General features: G+C 47.2%; 1 protein-coding gene across 1 annotated transcript; it reads right to left on the minus strand.

Moving 5' to 3' along the window:
- Positions 1-14,137: 14,137 nt before the first annotated feature.
- LOC309797400 (protein FAM170A-like) lies at positions 14,138-18,257 on the minus strand (the record flags this gene model as incomplete). The annotated part of the gene is made up of 4 exons (XM_088845584.1): positions 14,138-14,154; positions 14,204-14,887; positions 15,668-15,808; positions 18,188-18,257. 4 exons carry the CDS (start codon positions 18,255-18,257, stop codon positions 14,138-14,140), a joined length of 912 nt encoding a protein of 303 aa, XP_088701710.1.
- Between the last annotated feature and the right edge of the window lie 1,159 nt (positions 18,258-19,416).

The raw sequence follows: 19,416 nt of genomic DNA on the forward strand, positions 1-19,416 counted from the left end.
TGTAGATCGTGTTTCAAAGGTGGAGCTTGTTTACAACTATGAACATTCTCCGATGTGCTTTTTGGACCTTCATTCCCAGAGCAAGAGCAGTGCCGAGGCTCTAGAAATGCCATGGATATTCTGAGCTGTCGGTGGCATTTCCCCGGTACTGTTCCCTTGGTGCCGCTCCTTGAAATGTCCAAAGGGATTATCATGTGTCTTGTGGCGGGTCCTAGCATTGTGAAAGGAAGCTGCTGCACCTGGCTCAGAGGATTTCGGTTGTGGTGCGAGGAGGAGTAGTACTACGACTATAAATTGTATCACAGCATATCTATTCCATCTTGAGAGTGGGGTTGGGGGGTTATGAAGGGGGGCTTTTATTGTACTTTTATACATTGTACCCTTGAAACTAATTCAATTTTTTAAAATTAATTAATTTATTTGGGGCTGCATTGGGTCTTTGTTGCTGCTAGCGGGCGTTCTCTAGTTGCAGTGAGCGGGGGCTCCTCTTGGCTGTGGTGCACGGGCTTCTCATTGCAGTGGCTTCTCTTGTTCCGGATCATGGGCTCTAGGCACGCAGGCTTCCGTAGTTGTGGCACGTGGGCTCGGTAGATGTGGCACAGGCTCTAGAGCGCAGGCTCAGTAGTTGTGGCGCGCGGGCTTAGTTACTCCGTGGCACGTGGGATCTTCCCAGACCAGGGCTCGAACCCATGTCCCGTGCATTCGCAGGCATATTCTTAACCACTGCTCCACCAGGGAAGCCCGATAATTCAGTTTTTTATAAAGAGAAGATTCCTAATATTATTCCAAAATTTTAAAAATATGTAGTTGGATAACACTATGAAAAATTAACTGATATATTCTTTTATTATTTCTCTTTGCCCCCTGGATCTTTTTCCCCATCCAGTCAGCTAGGCACTGTGAGTTCACTGCATTAGGAAGGTAAAGACTCAGCAGAAATGAGGGAGAAAAACAGAAAAGTCTCAGCTTTGGAATGTTCACAACGGAGGCCACAGTAGAACAGGTGAGAATTCTGTGAACCAAAAATAAATGTCGTCTCAAATGCAAAAAAGTATTCTCTGCACTGGGAGGCAGGAGAGGGAGGGAGGGAAGGACTGAAGGAGAGAGATCAGTGTGGCCAGGGACATGGAGACTGTGCTTGAGGACGATATGCCCAGGAAGAGAATCAGAATCTGGAGAAGATTCAGCCTGCACGTGATCATTGCCTCCAGCCAGCACCCTCATCTCAGACGTTGGGAAATTCAGAGAGAGAGTGGGAGTACGTCAGGAGGGCCACGCGCATAGTCTGTGTGGCAGGGGTTGTGGCCGTTCCCTATTTGTGAGGAGTCCCCAGCAATTTGCAGGCCTCTTCTGGAAAATGCTGGCGGACGTCTCTAGTGCTTATGTGAAAGCTTGTTCACAAACCTTGAAAGATACAGATGTAGATGACAGATAGATGCATAGATAGAAAAATGTCCTTAAATAAAAGCTCCAGGAAAGGTTTGGAAAATGCCCTTTATTGCATAGGACGCTTCTATTGTCATATGATGTTAGACTGAGTGCCGGTCCCTTCATCCTCCTTCAGACCACGGCATTCTGTCCGCTACTCTCCCGAGGGTCCTTTCTTCTCCCTGGAAGGGATAAAACAAATGAGGTAGGACAGGAAGAGACAAGAAGCACTCCAAGCTCTGCTGGTCAGGGTTACCCTCCAGCATTGCCTTAATGCTCAGAGCCACACACACCACAGTGAGCTTGGCTCCAGATCAACTACCACGCAACGAAGGTTCTGGAACATTTCCATATCTCGGGGGACCTCATTTCCACGTGACTCTCTTTCATATTCCCCTTTGTCACAGAAGGCTCGGTCCAGTGGTCAGGGTGAGATCTCGGCTCAGGCCCAAGGCTCTCAGACCTCAAAGTTCTGGTCCTGCAAGGGCCCCTGTCCTCTCTTGAGACCACTCCTGGCTCTCTCTGCCGAGAAGGAGCTGCTGGCAGTACGTCCTCTAAGAGTTGAGGTCCATCGTGCAGACCCTGAGAAAACTCCTAGGAAAAGGCTCCACCTTCTTGTTTACGTCAACAGAGGTCAATGCCTTTGTTAGTGCTGGGTGTGTCCCATTTGATGCAACTGCAGAGCCATTAGGTAAACCAGCACATGTGTGCGGCCCCTTCCCTTAGACTCCTCTGGGCCCTCGTGACATAGGCTCAGAAGACTGCCAGCCTCAAGCCTTACCTCTTCCAAGGGACGGCCACACCGTCCTCCAGGATCTTCTGTCCCATGAATCTCAGTTGCTGTTTGGAACTCAAAGGAGAGAAAAGACCCTGCCTGCGGGGTCTCTTTGGGCTGGGGCCTTCCCCCGTGGGCTGCTCTCCCTCATTCTCCTTTTCTTCTTGCTTCTCTTCCTCCTCCTCCTCCTCCTCCTCAGGTGTGCTCTCGGATTCCACATTGCCCATCCACTGGGCCATGTTGAGATGAAAGACACGGCAGCTGAAGCCCTGCAGGACGCCGCCCTTCACGTGCTGCTGGAGGATCTCCAAGGTGGGGAAGACCCGGCAGCAGGCCATGCACCTGAAGCTGTTCTCCATGGTCACCATCCAGTCCGGTGTCTTGGCCCTGGGTCTCTCCTCGACGGCAGGTGACCCTGATGGGCTGCCTGGCTCTGCCCTTTCCTCATACTCTTTCTCCTCCCCAGTGGGCTCACTGTCAGACAGGAGGCTTTCGGTGAACACATCAGAGGGGCAAGTGCCTACTGTGCACGCATCCTCAGGAAGGGTCACTTCTTCTATCGTCAGCTGCTTTTCAGGCAACTCCAAGGGTTTCTTTGTCTTCCAGGAGACAGCGACACCCTTGTTCACTTGTACCTGCATGTAGTATATTTTCATGCCCCTTTCCTCTTTGTCTGGGTGCAGATAGTCCTTACAGGGTGAAGAGAGTGAGGAGGAGACACAGTGTGATGGGGGAGCGGTCTCCCCTTCTTCCTGAACCTGGGCTAGGGGTGCTGTAGGCCAGGCAGTGTCTCGAAATCTCCGCATTGCTGAAAAAGGAAATTAAAACCATAATAACATGCATGGGCCGTGCCGGAAGCTGAGGGAGCAGGTGTGGTAGACGAGAGAGGGACATTTGCATGACGTAGCTATGTCGTGAGCTTGGTGTCTGTTGGCCGTAGGATGGAGCGGTGTATCTGGTGTCATCTGTGGGCTTTTCATGTGCGTGGGGGGGATACTGGAGCGGTGTCTGTATACAGGGGTGTGGAGTATGGTGGTGAGGGCTGTGGTATGTGAGGGATGCGGCTGGATGCGTGTATGACAAGGAGTGTGATTTTGGTAATATCGGTGGTGCATTACATGTGGAATGGGGCTGTGGTGCTTGGGGTTTATGTGTGCTCTGAGAAGGGCTGTGCCTGGAGGGCAGATGTATGTGTGAGCTGTGTGGACCTGAGCTGGATGGTCCTGCTCTCAGTCTGGAGGTGTATGATGCAGAACTCTGTCCTTCTCTGGAAGCAAAGGCAAAGACAAAGCCTACATTTTCCTCTGAAGATGCTTAATCTGGTCCCTCTTCCCTCCACCTCAAGCCCAGACATTTCCGGACCCTGCTCCTTGACTTCCCCACCATGGTAGTAGCAGTATTCACACCGCCCCCCCAAACTCAGCTGGCATCCACGCCCTCGGAACAGCTCAGCCATCCTGCACAGGCTCCTCCACAGAGCCCTCATCACCTCTGATGACCCTGGATTTCCTCTCAGCCTCCCTGGGATCTGTGTGCCTCCTGCCTCACAGCCAAGCACCCCCTCACCTGAGGAGCCCCGCGCCCTTACCAGCGTAGCTGAGCTTGCGCGGAGTAGAAGTACAGAAGAAGTATTTAGGGGCAGAGGAGACCTCCACTGCCCCTGGGCTGCAGCCTTGGGCCACCACAGTGGATCCAAGCCGAGGGGGATCCTCTTGTGACTTCGAGATTCCTGAGGGAGGAATGAAAGGCTCAGGGTGGGTTCATCAGTCCTCTGTCCACAAATATTTACTGAGTGTGTGGCACGTGTCAGGTGCAGTGAATACACACAGTTGAGAGTGTGGTTCCCAGTGGATCCTCCAGGATTTAATTCCAATCAATACTTATTCTCTCACTGTCTAGTTGGTAATGTAGGCCTCGGTGGTGACTGTGAGTGTGTGGGAAGAGTGAGTGATGTGTATCAGTTAAGTCTGTGGTAAGTGTGGGGTTGGCATGGGGAGCACAGTGCAGATGTGTCTATCTGTGTCTGTGGCCTTTGTGTGCATGGTTTCTGTTCACAAGTCAGGAATTCTGGGACATGTAACGTTTCCTCATTACATGGTGTGGCTTGTATTTATGGTGCGTGTTCATTCATTCATTCACCAAGATTCAGTAAGCAGCTACTCCTGTGTATCCGGCACTCTTCCATTGTTGTAGTCTTTGGTAACGCTGCACATTCTAGTAGGGGAAGACACACACTAAACAAAACTACAATAAATATATAATACATCAGCTGGTGGTAAGTATATAAGGGTTGCCAGACTTAGCGAACAAGAATACAAGGCACCCAGTTAAATTTCAGTTTCAGATAAACCCAGAATAATTTTTTAGTGTAAGTATTCCCATGCAGTATTTGTTCTTACTTAGTTTTAGTGTAAGTATGGCCCATACAATATTTGGGACATACGGATACTGAAAAATTACTTGTTGTTTATCTGGAATTCAAATTGAACTGGATAGCCCATATTTTCTCTGGCAATCCTGACATGGGTTACTGAGACTGTGGTTTACTGTGGTTTGTACAAAGCGGGTCTGGCATTACTCAAGAATGTGTTACAAGTGTGGTGTGTATGACACGTGACTGGTTCTTACAGAGGTATTTAGCGATGGCTGAAGTTAGCTGTGTTTGTGTGAGAGTTGTGGAGATACATATATATATATATATATATATATATATATATATATATAGTGTGTGTGTGTGTCTGTGTGTCCTATATATATAGTGTGAGTGTCTATATACATATCTCATCTCCAGCGTTTGGTGTTGGAGGAGAGGATTGTGATACAAGTGGGTTGTATGAGAATGTAGTACAGGAGGGATGCGTGTATATAACTCCATGTGCTGTGTGTGGTTTAATAAGGAAGTTATATGTGGGGTGTGTGATATTTTTGCTGCATCAGAGTGTACATGGGTGTATGAGTTACTGTCTCATAAAACACCCCTAACAAGAATTCTGTATACACTCTTACGTACACCGAGTGTCAGCCAGGTCCAGGCAGGGTGACAAGAACTTTACCACGCAGACTTTATATCTGGTAAGCACTCTAACCCCATTCATCTCGCTCTTCTCTGCACTACCACACACACACACACACACACACACACACACACACACACTCACACACACACACACACACAGGAACATAGAGCAAAATATTCTGAATGGTCAGGGGCAGTCATTGCCTTCCCCAGCCTGTCCCAGCCACTGCCTGGAAATCTGCCTGCTGTCTAGAGCTCCATTCCCAGGGCCCATCCTACAGTCTCCAGAGCCCTGGGCCTGGTAGGAGCTACTGGGCTCTTATCTGGGGCAGAGGCCTCTAGCTGGAGCTCTGGGGTGACCACCCCTCTCCCAGGGCAAGCTACTCGCCTACATTTAATGCACGCAGGCACCACGTGGCCCGTGGCTCTCAGAGCTCCCCGCAGGACCCTGAGGCCATTTCTCACCCCTGCTCACGTGGTCTCAGTCTCTGGAAAACCCTTCCCTTCCCTTGATCTCCTTTGGGAAATTCTTCCTGTTGAAGGAATAAATCCTCCTTGCTTTCAATATGACACCATCCCTAGACAAACAATCTTCTTTCAAAGTGCATTCCACTTGTCAAGATATTTTTCAACAGGGCCTTCAACTCATGGGGCTTCTCTTTCCACTTTGGTAAAAGAGGCCAAGCAACTCATGGGTCTCTCTCAGCATCCTTGCATCCTTCACATCCCCCACCTCATGACCCCAGGGAAAGATCCAAGAGAATAAGAGAGAAATCGGGGACTGAGAAAAGCTGCACCTCTAGGTCTGTGCAAGCAGGATGCAGCCTGCTGTGAGTCCGACAAAGCTCCAGGCCCGGCTGCCCCAGGAGAGAGTCCTCAGACCAGCGGAGCTGACCTCCCAACTCCCAGGGGGCATCTGGCCGTTCTGTGCCGTCTCACACCACAGGGGCCCTCCAGATAGATACGGCAGCATCAGTGAGACAAGGTCTCTCGCTCCCTGCTTCACAGGTGACACGTTCTCAGTCCCCCGCTTCCTAGAGAAGCTTCAGTTTGGCAGAAACCCATGTGCCCCAGACAAGTTGCCCCCCACATACCTCCTCCGTTCTCGGCAGTTTCCTGGGACTCTTCATTTTCCAGATGTTTCCTCTTTTGTCGCCGTTCCATCGTACCAACTAGAAGTCTCCCTTAGAAGATGCCTCAAGAGATGTCCAACTCCTCCTCTTCCCTACAGGTTGGCCCTTCTTGGCTCTTGGGCAATCCGTTGAAATGATTCAATACAAACAAAAATAGTCAAGTCTCCTAAATGGCTGAAAAACTTGTACCACTTAGTGAACCAGCAGTACTGCCTAGTGCTCACCAGGGCTGTTATGTTTGCAGGGTTGCCAGGCGCACAGCGGAATTCTGTGACCTCAGTGCTGACATCAGTGCATTCGATGGACCTAGGTTGAGCACAGTGTCTGCAGTAGCACAGGCCCCATTTTCAAGAACAATTCCTTTTTCCCAGCCGATGCTTTCCCGTGAAAGGGAAAGGTTCCTACCATATCTATTATAAATTGTATCATACCATGTCTATTATAAAATTCACATTTTGATTGGACATCTTTTAATGTCTTTTCTAGAGAGATTTAATATGAATATTTTAAATGGTCTCCAGTTTCCCTGTGGATTATTGACATTTTAAACTCTGCACTTCAATTTTCCCTCAATACGTGTAATTTTGTCACAGCTATTTCTGTACTTAAAGATGAGGAACTATATAATTGATTTCTTCATTTTTTCCCCATCTCTCTCCAAGGTACTGCATTTGATTGTGTCTTGCGACTGAGTGAAAAATGCTAGTCCTTGAGTCAGGACATTGGGCCCTTTAGCAAGTAACTCAACCTATCTGGGCTTCAGCTTCTGTATGTGCGATCAAGAGGCTTGGACTAGCTGACTTTTCAAATGCTGTGTTTCTTTGATTCACTCTCACTTACTGATCTGCTCCTTAAGAAGAGGGTCTGTTCTCATAAAGTAACAACAGTCTTTTCCTAACCTTGGGTTGGGCGGAGTTTAACTGTTCGTACTCAGTTTGTTAGTTATATTGCCTTCTACGTATGCTTAGCTCTAAATAATTTATATGGCTCTTGTGACTATTTTTAGATCTTCTTTTTTTCTTATTTTCTTTTACAGTTTCTAATTTGTTATCGCCAGTGTAGAGGAGCCTGATTGATTTTTAAAATTTATTGATCTTGTATGTGTGTGCCTTGTTGAACCGTCTTATTAGTTCCTGCTAGTTTATCTGTGGGTTCTTTTGGGTCTCCTAGATAAATGAGCATATTAAATGTAAATAGTGTGTTCTTTGGATAAAGTTTATTTTCTTGCATCTATATATATAGAAGCAATATGTTGAATTGATTTAAATATTTAAATACTTACATATCTGTTATCACAATCTAACGTTCTTTATCTTATTTTCTTTCAATCAATATTATGTTTTCAAGATTTATCCATGTGAATCCATATAGATCTAGGTCTTTGATTTTTGACTGTTTGATATTATTTCATCACATGCATATAGCATCATTTATTTTCCATTCAAGCATTATTGGACAATTGGATTGTTTCCCTCCCTTCTCTAGAACAAACAACATTTCCTAGAATATCCCTGAAGGTGTCTGACAGTCGAGAAGGGCCAGGCTGCCCGAAGGATTGCTACTTGCTTTTAGCCACCTTCCAACAGGCCGTCTCCAGCCAGCAATTTGAAGCACAGCTGAAATGAGAACTGCCCCAAATGTGAAGATCTTAGGAGCTTCCTAGAAGGTGGGAGGTTAATGATAGGCATCCTGCTGGGATCCCAGGGGAGTCTGAGCTGGCCTGAAGCTCATCTTCCTCCTCCACCTCTCAAGAGAAATGTGGAGGAAAGAAGACTTCAAAAACTGTGAGCAGGCAGAGGGAGGGATATTGGGGGCCGAAGCTGTAACTGAGGTCTTGGAGTGGGCTGTGAGCACGCAGAGCCTCTCGAGAGCCAGGCTCTGCCTTCTGAGAACTTCTCCCCTAAGGCTGCTCATAATTCACGTGATACCGGCCATATAGAGCCGACTTGGCCCACACTGTCACAGAAAGCCTTATCAGAATCTCTTCTTCTTCATACACTCTTGTGTCTGTTACTTGGTTATTGCCTTTGGTACTCCACTGATGTGAACCACAGTCGCCAGGGGATGGAGGACACTAGTGACCCATCTTGCTCTGTGGCCTCAGTCCACAGCTGGAGGGTAAGGGAAGAGGCCAAATGAAGGTTAAGAAGGAAAGATGGAGTTTGAAGAGAAGACCTGAGTTAAGGGTGTCTTCTCAAGTCTTGATGACTGAAATGTAGCTCTAGTACCTGAAGTCCTGCTTGTTCTCAAGGCTGACCGCGGGGCCGGGTGCACTCAGTGAAGGAACCGTATACACTTAGTATTTCCTTGCTTGCTCACGCTTGCCCTCCTCTGATACACCCTCTGCAAGACTGATCTTCCCCTGAAACAACTTTCCCCCTGCTACTGTCATCTCAGGAACATTTGCTTCCCCTTCCTAGTGTCCCCCTAGAATGCCATTGCAGCCAATTCATAATTTGATAATCATGCTGCTTACCATATTCTCAGCAATTTCGGATAAATTTTATTCGCTTTATTCCATAGTCTTCACCCATCAATAATCTTCCTTAACTTCCCCGCTGCAGGTTAACCCATTTGGAATCATTTCTTTTTCTTTCTCTTCTTTGGCAAATCCTTTCTATCTTTTAAGGTCTTTTTCTTGTCTCTCTACCATCCTGCCTTGCTGAACTTCTTTTTTTTCCGTTTAAGTAACCTTTCAATCTCCTTCCCCAGTTTCCTCATAAACATTGAGAGTTTATTCCTCACACGTTAGACAGCGGTTTATGAATGGCCAGGCATAATGGACTCAGAATGAGTTGGCACGCCCGAGGTACCTGTCTTGCTGGGGAGCCAGAGGTGAAGGGCTGGCTGCTGGACACATGTTTGCATGGAGTCAGGCTGAGTGGCCTCAGGGTGTTTGCCCTGCACTTGTGTGTGTTTCTCCCTAGTTGGTTTCCTTGTCCAGCCACCTGTGACCTCCCTCCATCCAGCCCAGGGAATCCTTCTCATCACAGGGGTAGGATGTTTGTCTCATTTTCCATCACATCCTTTCCCCAAAGTTTGGTTGTGAGTTGTTCCCATTCCAAAGACCTTTCCTCTTTGAAGAGAAAAGAGAAAATCTTGTCTCTCCTTTCCTCTCACTTCACTTCTGCTCTATTATCTCCTCCGTCCAGAATGGCCCACTGACTCACATGGGTGTAGATCCGAAGATGGCAAGAACTGCCAGCAATTCTGAGATAATAATATGGATGGATCAGGAAAACTTGAAAACTTTTATCCCGCCACATTAAAAAAAATTGCACTTCCAGTGTATTCAGAGTCTCAGTGTAGAAACACAAATGATAGAGAAATCGAATTACACTCAAGTTTTTCTTTCCTCCTTTCCTGATTTATTCTAATCCTCCAAGTTAACATGATGAACTCTTTGTTGTGTAAAGTTTCAGACATTTTCTACCCATGCACACTTTTCTTTTTTTCACATAAGAGTGTGAACTAGGTCACTTTCAACATGCTGTGATTCTGTGATTCACTGTCTCCCACCGAGTCATCCACTGATAAAGTCATCTGTTTCACGGAGAACTATTTCCAATAGCTAATAGCCAATGTCTGTGGAGTGCTTACTCTGTGTCGGTTTCTTGTAACTACTTTACAGATCATTTGTACAGCGTACCCATGGACCAGGTACAATTATGACCCCCAAGTGACAGATAAGTGCAGATAAGTACAAATAAATACAGAGGCCAAGTGACTTGCCCAAGACGCTGGAGCAAATCAAAATCCATGCCTCTGTAATCATTTTGCTCTATTGCCTCTGTCTGGGAGGCTTGATGATTTGGCAACTAAAACCTTAAATATCATGTTCCATTTTTATATCTGTGACACAAGCGTGGGGCTGTGATACGGGGTAACTAACCTGACTACTTTTGAAAACCCTTATGCACCTGGATGAAAGTAAGCCAGGGACTGCAAGCCATAGATTTAAGGTTTCCTACCAACTTTTAAAAATAGCTTCTTGAATGCAATTTATGTAGTGTCAAGTCTAGGATGTAGCCCAAATAGTAACAGAAAAATGGAGATATGTAGGAAAATACTTAAAGTTGACAAGTATTGGGAGTGTAGTATTTTTGGGGCCAGCGTGTAGACCACAGGAAAACTTGCTGTTTCCATCCCAAAGGGAAGAGCCCTACGTTGCAACTGCCAAGGTCCCTGGGGCAGCAAGTGTGCTCACTGCTTAGTAAAGAAGCATCCTCAGTTTGATAGAATCATATGGGAGCCTTACATTTGGTTAGCAGTTCTACATTCTTGATGTAATAATATTTTCAGGGTGTGGGAGCGTATCAAGCTCTGAAAATACCCTTGGAGAGATCTGCTTATTAAGTTTGGCTATTTCAATCTCCCTACTACTTCTTTACTAAACACCAGGCGGTTTCCTTCACTTTTCAGAACCATGTTGTTTTTCCCTTCTCTAATGAACTTTGAAATACATTTGGATGAGCTATTAAGTTTGGGGAAAAATAAACATCTCTTTAAAATAAGGAAGATAATAACAATGACAAGTAGAAAAATCTCTAAAACAGAGAATGTCCTCCATTCTAGCCAATGACGGAGTGGAAGGTTCGTGCTCGCTGTCCAGGACGTAGAAATAAAAGCTGAGGAGGCGCTGAGGCGTCTCCTGGATCTCTATGAGCCTCCATCATTTCTGCTGAGTAGGGTGGACAGATAAAATATAGGCTGTTTAGTTAAATATGAATGTTTGAAAAACAACGAGTACATTTTGAAGATAAGTATGCCCCAAATAGTTCATAGGATCTACTTATACTAAAAATAATGACTTATTATTCATGTGAAGTTCAAGGTTAACTGGGTATCCTGTATTTTTATGTACTAAATCTGACAGCCCTACTGATGATCCACAATGGAGGCAGTTGAGGAGCGGTACATGCTGGCTCTCGGACAGTCAGAAATGGCTTCAGCAGATCCAGGTACAGTATGAAATTCTTTTTGGATGTAGCTCAGAAGCCATGGCCAGCCCTTGACTGCAAGTACTGCCTCGGGTTTCCCTGAGGTGGGGTAAACCTTCCTCTTAATGGCCTTTTGGTAAGTCTGGAAGACCATATCCAAGGGGAGCCCCAAAGTCAGTTTCATCCTCACAACCATGTTTCCAATTCCTGGAATTGGCTGCATGTGACTCACAAGAGCTGAGGAGGTTTGTGGAAATTGGGAGTGTCATAGCTTGAACCCTTTGTAGGTAAAGTTTTGCTGTTGTGAGAGTTTTATCAGGAGCAATGTGAAAGACTCCATGTCCCCAGGTAGATAGAAATAATCCTGTTCTACCTGTGTGTATGTGACAAGTCTCTAATAGTTCAGAGAGCAAGTATCTGGTCTTAGAAAGACTGATCCAAGCTTGGATGTTTCTGGTGACAAGGCAAGGTCCTGAGTTTCAAGTTCACCTTTTATGGTTGAGGAGACAATAAGGTGGTCAGAAGGGAAATCATGGAGGAGACCTTGGCTTCATCCATCGTGTAGGCTTGTATATGTGGTTCTATGTAGATCGTGTTTCAAAGGTGGAGCTTGTTTACAACTATGAACATTCTCCGATGTGCTTTTTGGACCTTCATTCCCAGAGCAAGAGCAGTGCCGAGGCTCTAGAAATGCCATGGATATTCTGAGCTGTCGGTGGCATTTCCCCGGTACTGTTCCCTTGGTGCCGCTCCTTGAAATGTCCAAAGGGATTATCATGTGTCTTGTGGCGGGTCCTAGCATTGTGAAAGGAAGCTGCTGCACCTGGCTCAGAGGATTTCGGTTGTGGTGCGAGGAGGAGTAGTACTACGACTATAAATTGTATCACAGCATATCTATTCCATCTTGAGAGTGGGGTTGGGGGGTTATGAAGGGGGGCTTTTATTGTACTTTTATACATTGTACCCTTGAAACTAATTCAATTTTTTAAAATTAATTAATTTATTTGGGGCTGCATTGGGTCTTTGTTGCTGCTAGCGGGCGTTCTCTAGTTGCAGTGAGCGGGGGCTCCTCTTGGCTGTGGTGCACGGGCTTCTCATTGCAGTGGCTTCTCTTGTTCCGGATCATGGGCTCTAGGCACGCAGGCTTCCGTAGTTGTGGCACGTGGGCTCGGTAGATGTGGCACAGGCTCTAGAGCGCAGGCTCAGTAGTTGTGGCGCGCGGGCTTAGTTACTCCGTGGCACGTGGGATCTTCCCAGACCAGGGCTCGAACCCATGTCCCGTGCATTCGCAGGCATATTCTTAACCACTGCTCCACCAGGGAAGCCCGATAATTCAGTTTTTTATAAAGAGAAGATTCCTAATATTATTCCAAAATTTTAAAAATATGTAGTTGGATAACACTATGAAAAATTAACTGATATATTCTTTTATTATTTCTCTTTGCCCCCTGGATCTTTTTCCCCATCCAGTCAGCTAGGCACTGTGAGTTCACTGCATTAGGAAGGTAAAGACTCAGCAGAAATGAGGGAGAAAAACAGAAAAGTCTCAGCTTTGGAATGTTCACAACGGAGGCCACAGTAGAACAGGTGAGAATTCTGTGAACCAAAAATAAATGTCGTCTCAAATGCAAAAAAGTATTCTCTGCACTGGGAGGCAGGAGAGGGAGGGAGGGAAGGACTGAAGGAGAGAGATCAGTGTGGCCAGGGACATGGAGACTGTGCTTGAGGACGATATGCCCAGGAAGAGAATCAGAATCTGGAGAAGATTCAGCCTGCACGTGATCATTGCCTCCAGCCAGCACCCTCATCTCAGACGTTGGGAAATTCAGAGAGAGAGTGGGAGTACGTCAGGAGGGCCACGCGCATAGTCTGTGTGGCAGGGGTTGTGGCCGTTCCCTATTTGTGAGGAGTCCCCAGCAATTTGCAGGCCTCTTCTGGAAAATGCTGGCGGACGTCTCTAGTGCTTATGTGAAAGCTTGTTCACAAACCTTGAAAGATACAGATGTAGATGACAGATAGATGCATAGATAGAAAAATGTCCTTAAATAAAAGCTCCAGGAAAGGTTTGGAAAATGCCCTTTATTGCATAGGACGCTTCTATTGTCATATGATGTTAGACTGAGTGCCGGTCCCTTCATCCTCCTTCAGACCACGGCATTCTGTCCGCTACTCTCCCGAGGGTCCTTTCTTCTCCCTGGAAGGGATAAAACAAATGAGGTAGGACAGGAAGAGACAAGAAGCACTCCAAGCTCTGCTGGTCAGGGTTACCCTCCAGCATTGCCTTAATGCTCAGAGCCACACACACCACAGTGAGCTTGGCTCCAGATCAACTACCACGCAACGAAGGTTCTGGAACATTTCCATATCTCGGGGGACCTCATTTCCACGTGACTCTCTTTCATATTCCCCTTTGTCACAGAAGGCTCGGTCCAGTGGTCAGGGTGAGATCTCGGCTCAGGCCCAAGGCTCTCAGACCTCAAAGTTCTGGTCCTGCAAGGGCCCCTGTCCTCTCTTGAGACCACTCCTGGCTCTCTCTGCCGAGAAGGAGCTGCTGGCAGTACGTCCTCTAAGAGTTGAGGTCCATCGTGCAGACCCTGAGAAAACTCCTAGGAAAAGGCTCCACCTTCTTGTTTACGTCAACAGAGGTCAATGCCTTTGTTAGTGCTGGGTGTGTCCCATTTGATGCAACTGCAGAGCCATTAGGTAAACCAGCACATGTGTGCGGCCCCTTCCCTTAGACTCCTCTGGGCCCTCGTGACATAGGCTCAGAAGACTGCCAGCCTCAAGCCTTACCTCTTCCAAGGGACGGCCACACCGTCCTCCAGGATCTTCTGTCCCATGAATCTCAGTTGCTGTTTGGAACTCAAAGGAGAGAAAAGACCCTGCCTGCGGGGTCTCTTTGGGCTGGGGCCTTCCCCCGTGGGCTGCTCTCCCTCATTCTCCTTTTCTTCTTGCTTCTCTTCCTCCTCCTCCTCCTCCTCCTCAGGTGTGCTCTCGGATTCCACATTGCCCATCCACTGGGCCATGTTGAGATGAAAGACACGGCAGCTGAAGCCCTGCAGGACGCCGCCCTTCACGTGCTGCTGGAGGATCTCCAAGGTGGGGAAGACCCGGCAGCAGGCCATGCACCTGAAGCCGTTCTCCATGGTCACCATCCAGTCCGGTGTCTTGGCCCTGGGTCTCTCCTCGACGGCAGGTGACCCTGATGGGCTGCCTGGCTCTGCCCTTTCCTCATACTCTTTCTCCTCCCCAGTGGGCTCACTGTCAGACAGGAGGCTTTCGGTGAACACATCAGAGGGGCAAGTGCCTACTGTGCACGCATCCTCAGGAAGGGTCACTTCTTCTATCGTCAGCTGCTTTTCAGGCAACTCCAAGGGTTTCTTTGTCTTCCAGGAGACAGCGACACCCTTGTTCACTTGTACCTGCATGTAGTATATTTTCATGCCCCTTTCCTCTTTGTCTGGGTGCAGATAGTCCTTACAGGGTGAAGAGAGTGAGGAGGAGACACAGTGTGATGGGGGAGCGGTCTCCCCTTCTTCCTGAACCTGGGCTAGGGGTGCTGTAGGCCAGGCAGTGTCTCGAAATCTCCGCATTGCTGAAAAAGGAAATTAAAACCATAATAACATGCATGGGCCGTGCCGGAAGCTGAGGGAGCAGGTGTGGTAGACGAGAGAGGGACATTTGCATGACGTAGCTATGTCGTGAGCTTGGTGTCTGTTGGCCGTAGGATGGAGCGGTGTATCTGGTGTCATCTGTGGGCTTTTCATGTGCGTGGGGGGGATACTGGAGCGGTGTCTGTATACAGGGGTGTGGAGTATGGTGGTGAGGGCTGTGGTATGTGAGGGATGCGGCTGGATGCGTGTATGACAAGGAGTGTGATTTTGGTAATATCGGTGGTGCATTACATGTGGAATGGGGCTGTGGTGCTTGGGGTTTATGTGTGCTCTGAGAAGGGCTGTGCCTGGAGGGCAGATGTATGTGTGAGCTGTGTGGACCTGAGCTGGATGGTCCTGCTCTCAGTCTGGAGGTGTATGATGCAGAACTCTGTCCTTCTCTGGAAGCAAAGGCAAAGACAAAGCCTACATTTTCCTCTGAAGATGCTTAATCTGGTCCCTCTTCCCTCCACCTCAAGCCCAGACATTTCCGGACCCTGCTCCTTGACTTCCCCACCATGGTAGTAGCAGTATTCACACCGCCCCCCCAAACTCAGCTGGCATCCACGCCCTCGGAACAGCTCAGCCATCCTGCACAGGCTCCTCCACAGAGCCCTCATCACCTCTGATGACCCTGGATTTCCTCTCAGCCTCCCTGGGATCTGTGTGCCTCCTGCCTCACAGCCAAGCACCCCCTCACCTGAGGAGCCCCGCGCCCTTACCAGCGTAGCTGAGCTTGCGCGGAGTAGAAGTACAGAAGAAGTATTTAGGGGCAGAGGAGACCTCCACTGCCCCTGGGCTGCAGCCTTGGGCCACCACAGTGGATCCAAGCCGAGGGGGATCCTCTTGTGACTTCGAGATTCCTGAGGGAGGAATGAAAGGCTCAGGGTGGGTTCATCAGTCCTCTGTCCACAAATATTTACTGAGTGTGTGGCACGTGTCAGGTGCAGTGAATACACACAGTTGAGAGTGTGGTTCCCAGTGGATCCTCCAGGATTTAATTCCAATCAATACTTATTCTCTCACTGTCTAGTTGGTAATGTAGGCCTCGGTGGTGACTGTGAGTGTGTGGGAAGAGTGAGTGATGTGTATCAGTTAAGTCTGTGGTAAGTGTGGGGTTGGCATGGGGAGCACAGTGCAGATGTGTCTATCTGTGTCTGTGGCCTTTGTGTGCATGGTTTCTGTTCACAAGTCAGGAATTCTGGGACATGTAACGTTTCCTCATTACATGGTGTGGCTTGTATTTATGGTGCGTGTTCATTCATTCATTCACCAAGATTCAGTAAGCAGCTACTCCTGTGTATCCGGCACTCTTCCATTGTTGTAGTCTTTGGTAACGCTGCACATTCTAGTAGGGGAAGACACACACTAAACAAAACTACAATAAATATATAATACATCAGCTGGTGGTAAGTATATAAGGGTTGCCAGACTTAGCGAACAAGAATACAAGGCACCCAGTTAAATTTCAGTTTCAGATAAACCCAGAATAATTTTTTAGTGTAAGTATTCCCATGCAGTATTTGTTCTTACTTAGTTTTAGTGTAAGTATGGCCCATACAATATTTGGGACATACGGATACTGAAAAATTACTTGTTGTTTATCTGGAATTCAAATTGAACTGGATAGCCCATATTTTCTCTGGCAATCCTGACATGGGTTACTGAGACTGTGGTTTACTGTGGTTTGTACAAAGCGGGTCTGGCATTACTCAAGAATGTGTTACAAGTGTGGTGTGTATGACACGTGACTGGTTCTTACAGAGGTATTTAGCGATGGCTGAAGTTAGCTGTGTTTGTGTGAGAGTTGTGGAGATACATATATATATATATATATATATATATATATATATATATAGTGTGTGTGTGTGTCTGTGTGTCCTATATATATAGTGTGAGTGTCTATATACATATCTCATCTCCAGCGTTTGGTGTTGGAGGAGAGGATTGTGATACAAGTGGGTTGTATGAGAATGTAGTACAGGAGGGATGCGTGTATATAACTCCATGTGCTGTGTGTGGTTTAATAAGGAAGTTATATGTGGGGTGTGTGATATTTTTGCTGCATCAGAGTGTACATGGGTGTATGAGTTACTGTCTCATAAAACACCCCTAACAAGAATTCTGTATACACTCTTACGTACACCGAGTGTCAGCCAGGTCCAGGCAGGGTGACAAGAACTTTACCACGCAGACTTTATATCTGGTAAGCACTCTAACCCCATTCATCTCGCTCTTCTCTGCACTACCACACACACACACACACACACACACACACACACACACTCACACACACACACACACACAGGAACATAGAGCAAAATATTCTGAATGGTCAGGGGCAGTCATTGCCTTCCCCAGCCTGTCCCAGCCACTGCCTGGAAATCTGCCTGCTGTCTAGAGCTCCATTCCCAGGGCCCATCCTACAGTCTCCAGAGCCCTGGGCCTGGTAGGAGCTACTGGGCTCTTATCTGGGGCAGAGGCCTCTAGCTGGAGCTCTGGGGTGACCACCCCTCTCCCAGGGCAAGCTACTCGCCTACATTTAATGCACGCAGGCACCACGTGGCCCGTGGCTCTCAGAGCTCCCCGCAGGACCCTGAGGCCATTTCTCACCCCTGCTCACGTGGTCTCAGTCTCTGGAAAACCCTTCCCTTCCCTTGATCTCCTTTGGGAAATTCTTCCTGTTGAAGGAATAAATCCTCCTTGCTTTCAATATGACACCATCCCTAGACAAACAATCTTCTTTCAAAGTGCATTCCACTTGTCAAGATATTTTTCAACAGGGCCTTCAACTCATGGGGCTTCTCTTTCCACTTTGGTAAAAGAGGCCAAGCAACTCATGGGTCTCTCTCAGCATCCTTGCATCCTTCACATCCCCCACCTCATGACCCCAGGGAAAGATCCAAGAGAATAAGAGAGAAATCGGGGACTGAGAAAAGCTGCACCTCTAGGTCTGTGCAAGCAGGATGCAGCCTGCTGTGAGTCCGACAAAGCTCCAGGCCCGGCTGCCCCAGGAGAGAGTCCTCAGACCAGCGGAGCTGACCTCCCAACTCCCAGGGGGCATCTGGCCGTTCTGTGCCGTCTCACACCACAGGGGCCCTCCAGATAGATACGGCAGCATCAGTGAGACAAGGTCTCTCGCTCCCTGCTTCACAGGTGACACGTTCTCAGTCCCCCGCTTCCTAGAGAAGCTTCAGTTTGGCAGAAACCCATGTGCCCCAGACAAGTTGCCCCCCACATACCTCCTCCGTTCTCGGCAGTTTCCTGGGACTCTTCATTTTCCAGATGTTTCCTCTTTTGTCGCCGTTCCATCGTACCAACTAGAAGTCTCCCTTAGAAGATGCCTCAAGAGATGTCCAACTCCTCCTCTTCCCTACAGGTTGGCCCTTCTTGGCTCTTGGGCAATCCGTTGAAATGATTCAATACAAACAAAAATAGTCAAGTCTCCTAAATGGCTGAAAAACTTGTACCACTTAGTGAACCAGCAGTACTGCCTAGTGCTCACCAGGGCTGTTATGTTTGCAGGGTTGCCAGGCGCACAGCGGAATTCTGTGACCTCAGTGCTGACATCAGTGCATTCGATGGACCTAGGTTGAGCACAGTGTCTGCAATAGCACAGGCCCCATTTTCAAGAACAATTCCTTTTTCCCAGCCGATGCTTTCCCGTGAAAGGGAAAGGTTCCTACCATATCTATTATAAATTGTATCATACCATGTCTATTATAAAATTCACATTTTGATTGGACATCTTTTAATGTCTTTTCTAGAGAGATTTAATATGAATATTTTAAATGGTCTCCAGTTTCCCTGTGGATTATTGACATTTTAAACTCTGCACTTCAATTTTCCCTCAATACGTGTAATTTTGTCACAGCTATTTCTGTACTTAAAGATGAGGAACTATATAATTGATTTCTTCATTTTTTCCCCATCTCTCTCCAAGGTACTGCATTTGATTGTGTCTTGCGACTGAGTGAAAAATGCTAGTCCTTGAGTCAGGACATTGGGCCCTTTAGCAAGTAACTCAACCTATCTGGGCTTCAGCTTCTGTATGTGCGATCAAGAGGCTTGGACTAGCTGACTTTTCAAATGCTGTGTTTCTTTGATTCACTCTCACTTACTGATCTGCTCCTTAAGAAGAGGGTCTGTTCTCATAAAGTAACAACAGTCTTTTCCTAACCTTGGGTTGGGCGGAGTTTAACTGTTCGTACTCAGTTTGTTAGTTATATTGCCTTCTACGTATGCTTAGCTCTAAATAATTTATATGGCTCTTGTGACTATTTTTAGATCTTCTTTTTTTCTTATTTTCTTTTACAGTTTCTAATTTGTTATCGCCAGTGTAGAGGAGCCTGATTGATTTTTAAAATTTATTGATCTTGTATGTGTGTGCCTTGTTGAACCGTCTTATTAGTTCCTGCTAGTTTATCTGTGGGTTCTTTTGGGTCTCCTAGATAAATGAGCATATTAAATG

This window comes from Mesoplodon mirus, assembly GCF_964341445.2.
Source record: "Mesoplodon mirus genome assembly, contig: HAP1_SCAFFOLD_482, whole genome shotgun sequence".
NCBI classification, from domain to species: Eukaryota; Metazoa; Chordata; class Mammalia; order Artiodactyla; family Ziphiidae; genus Mesoplodon; species Mesoplodon mirus.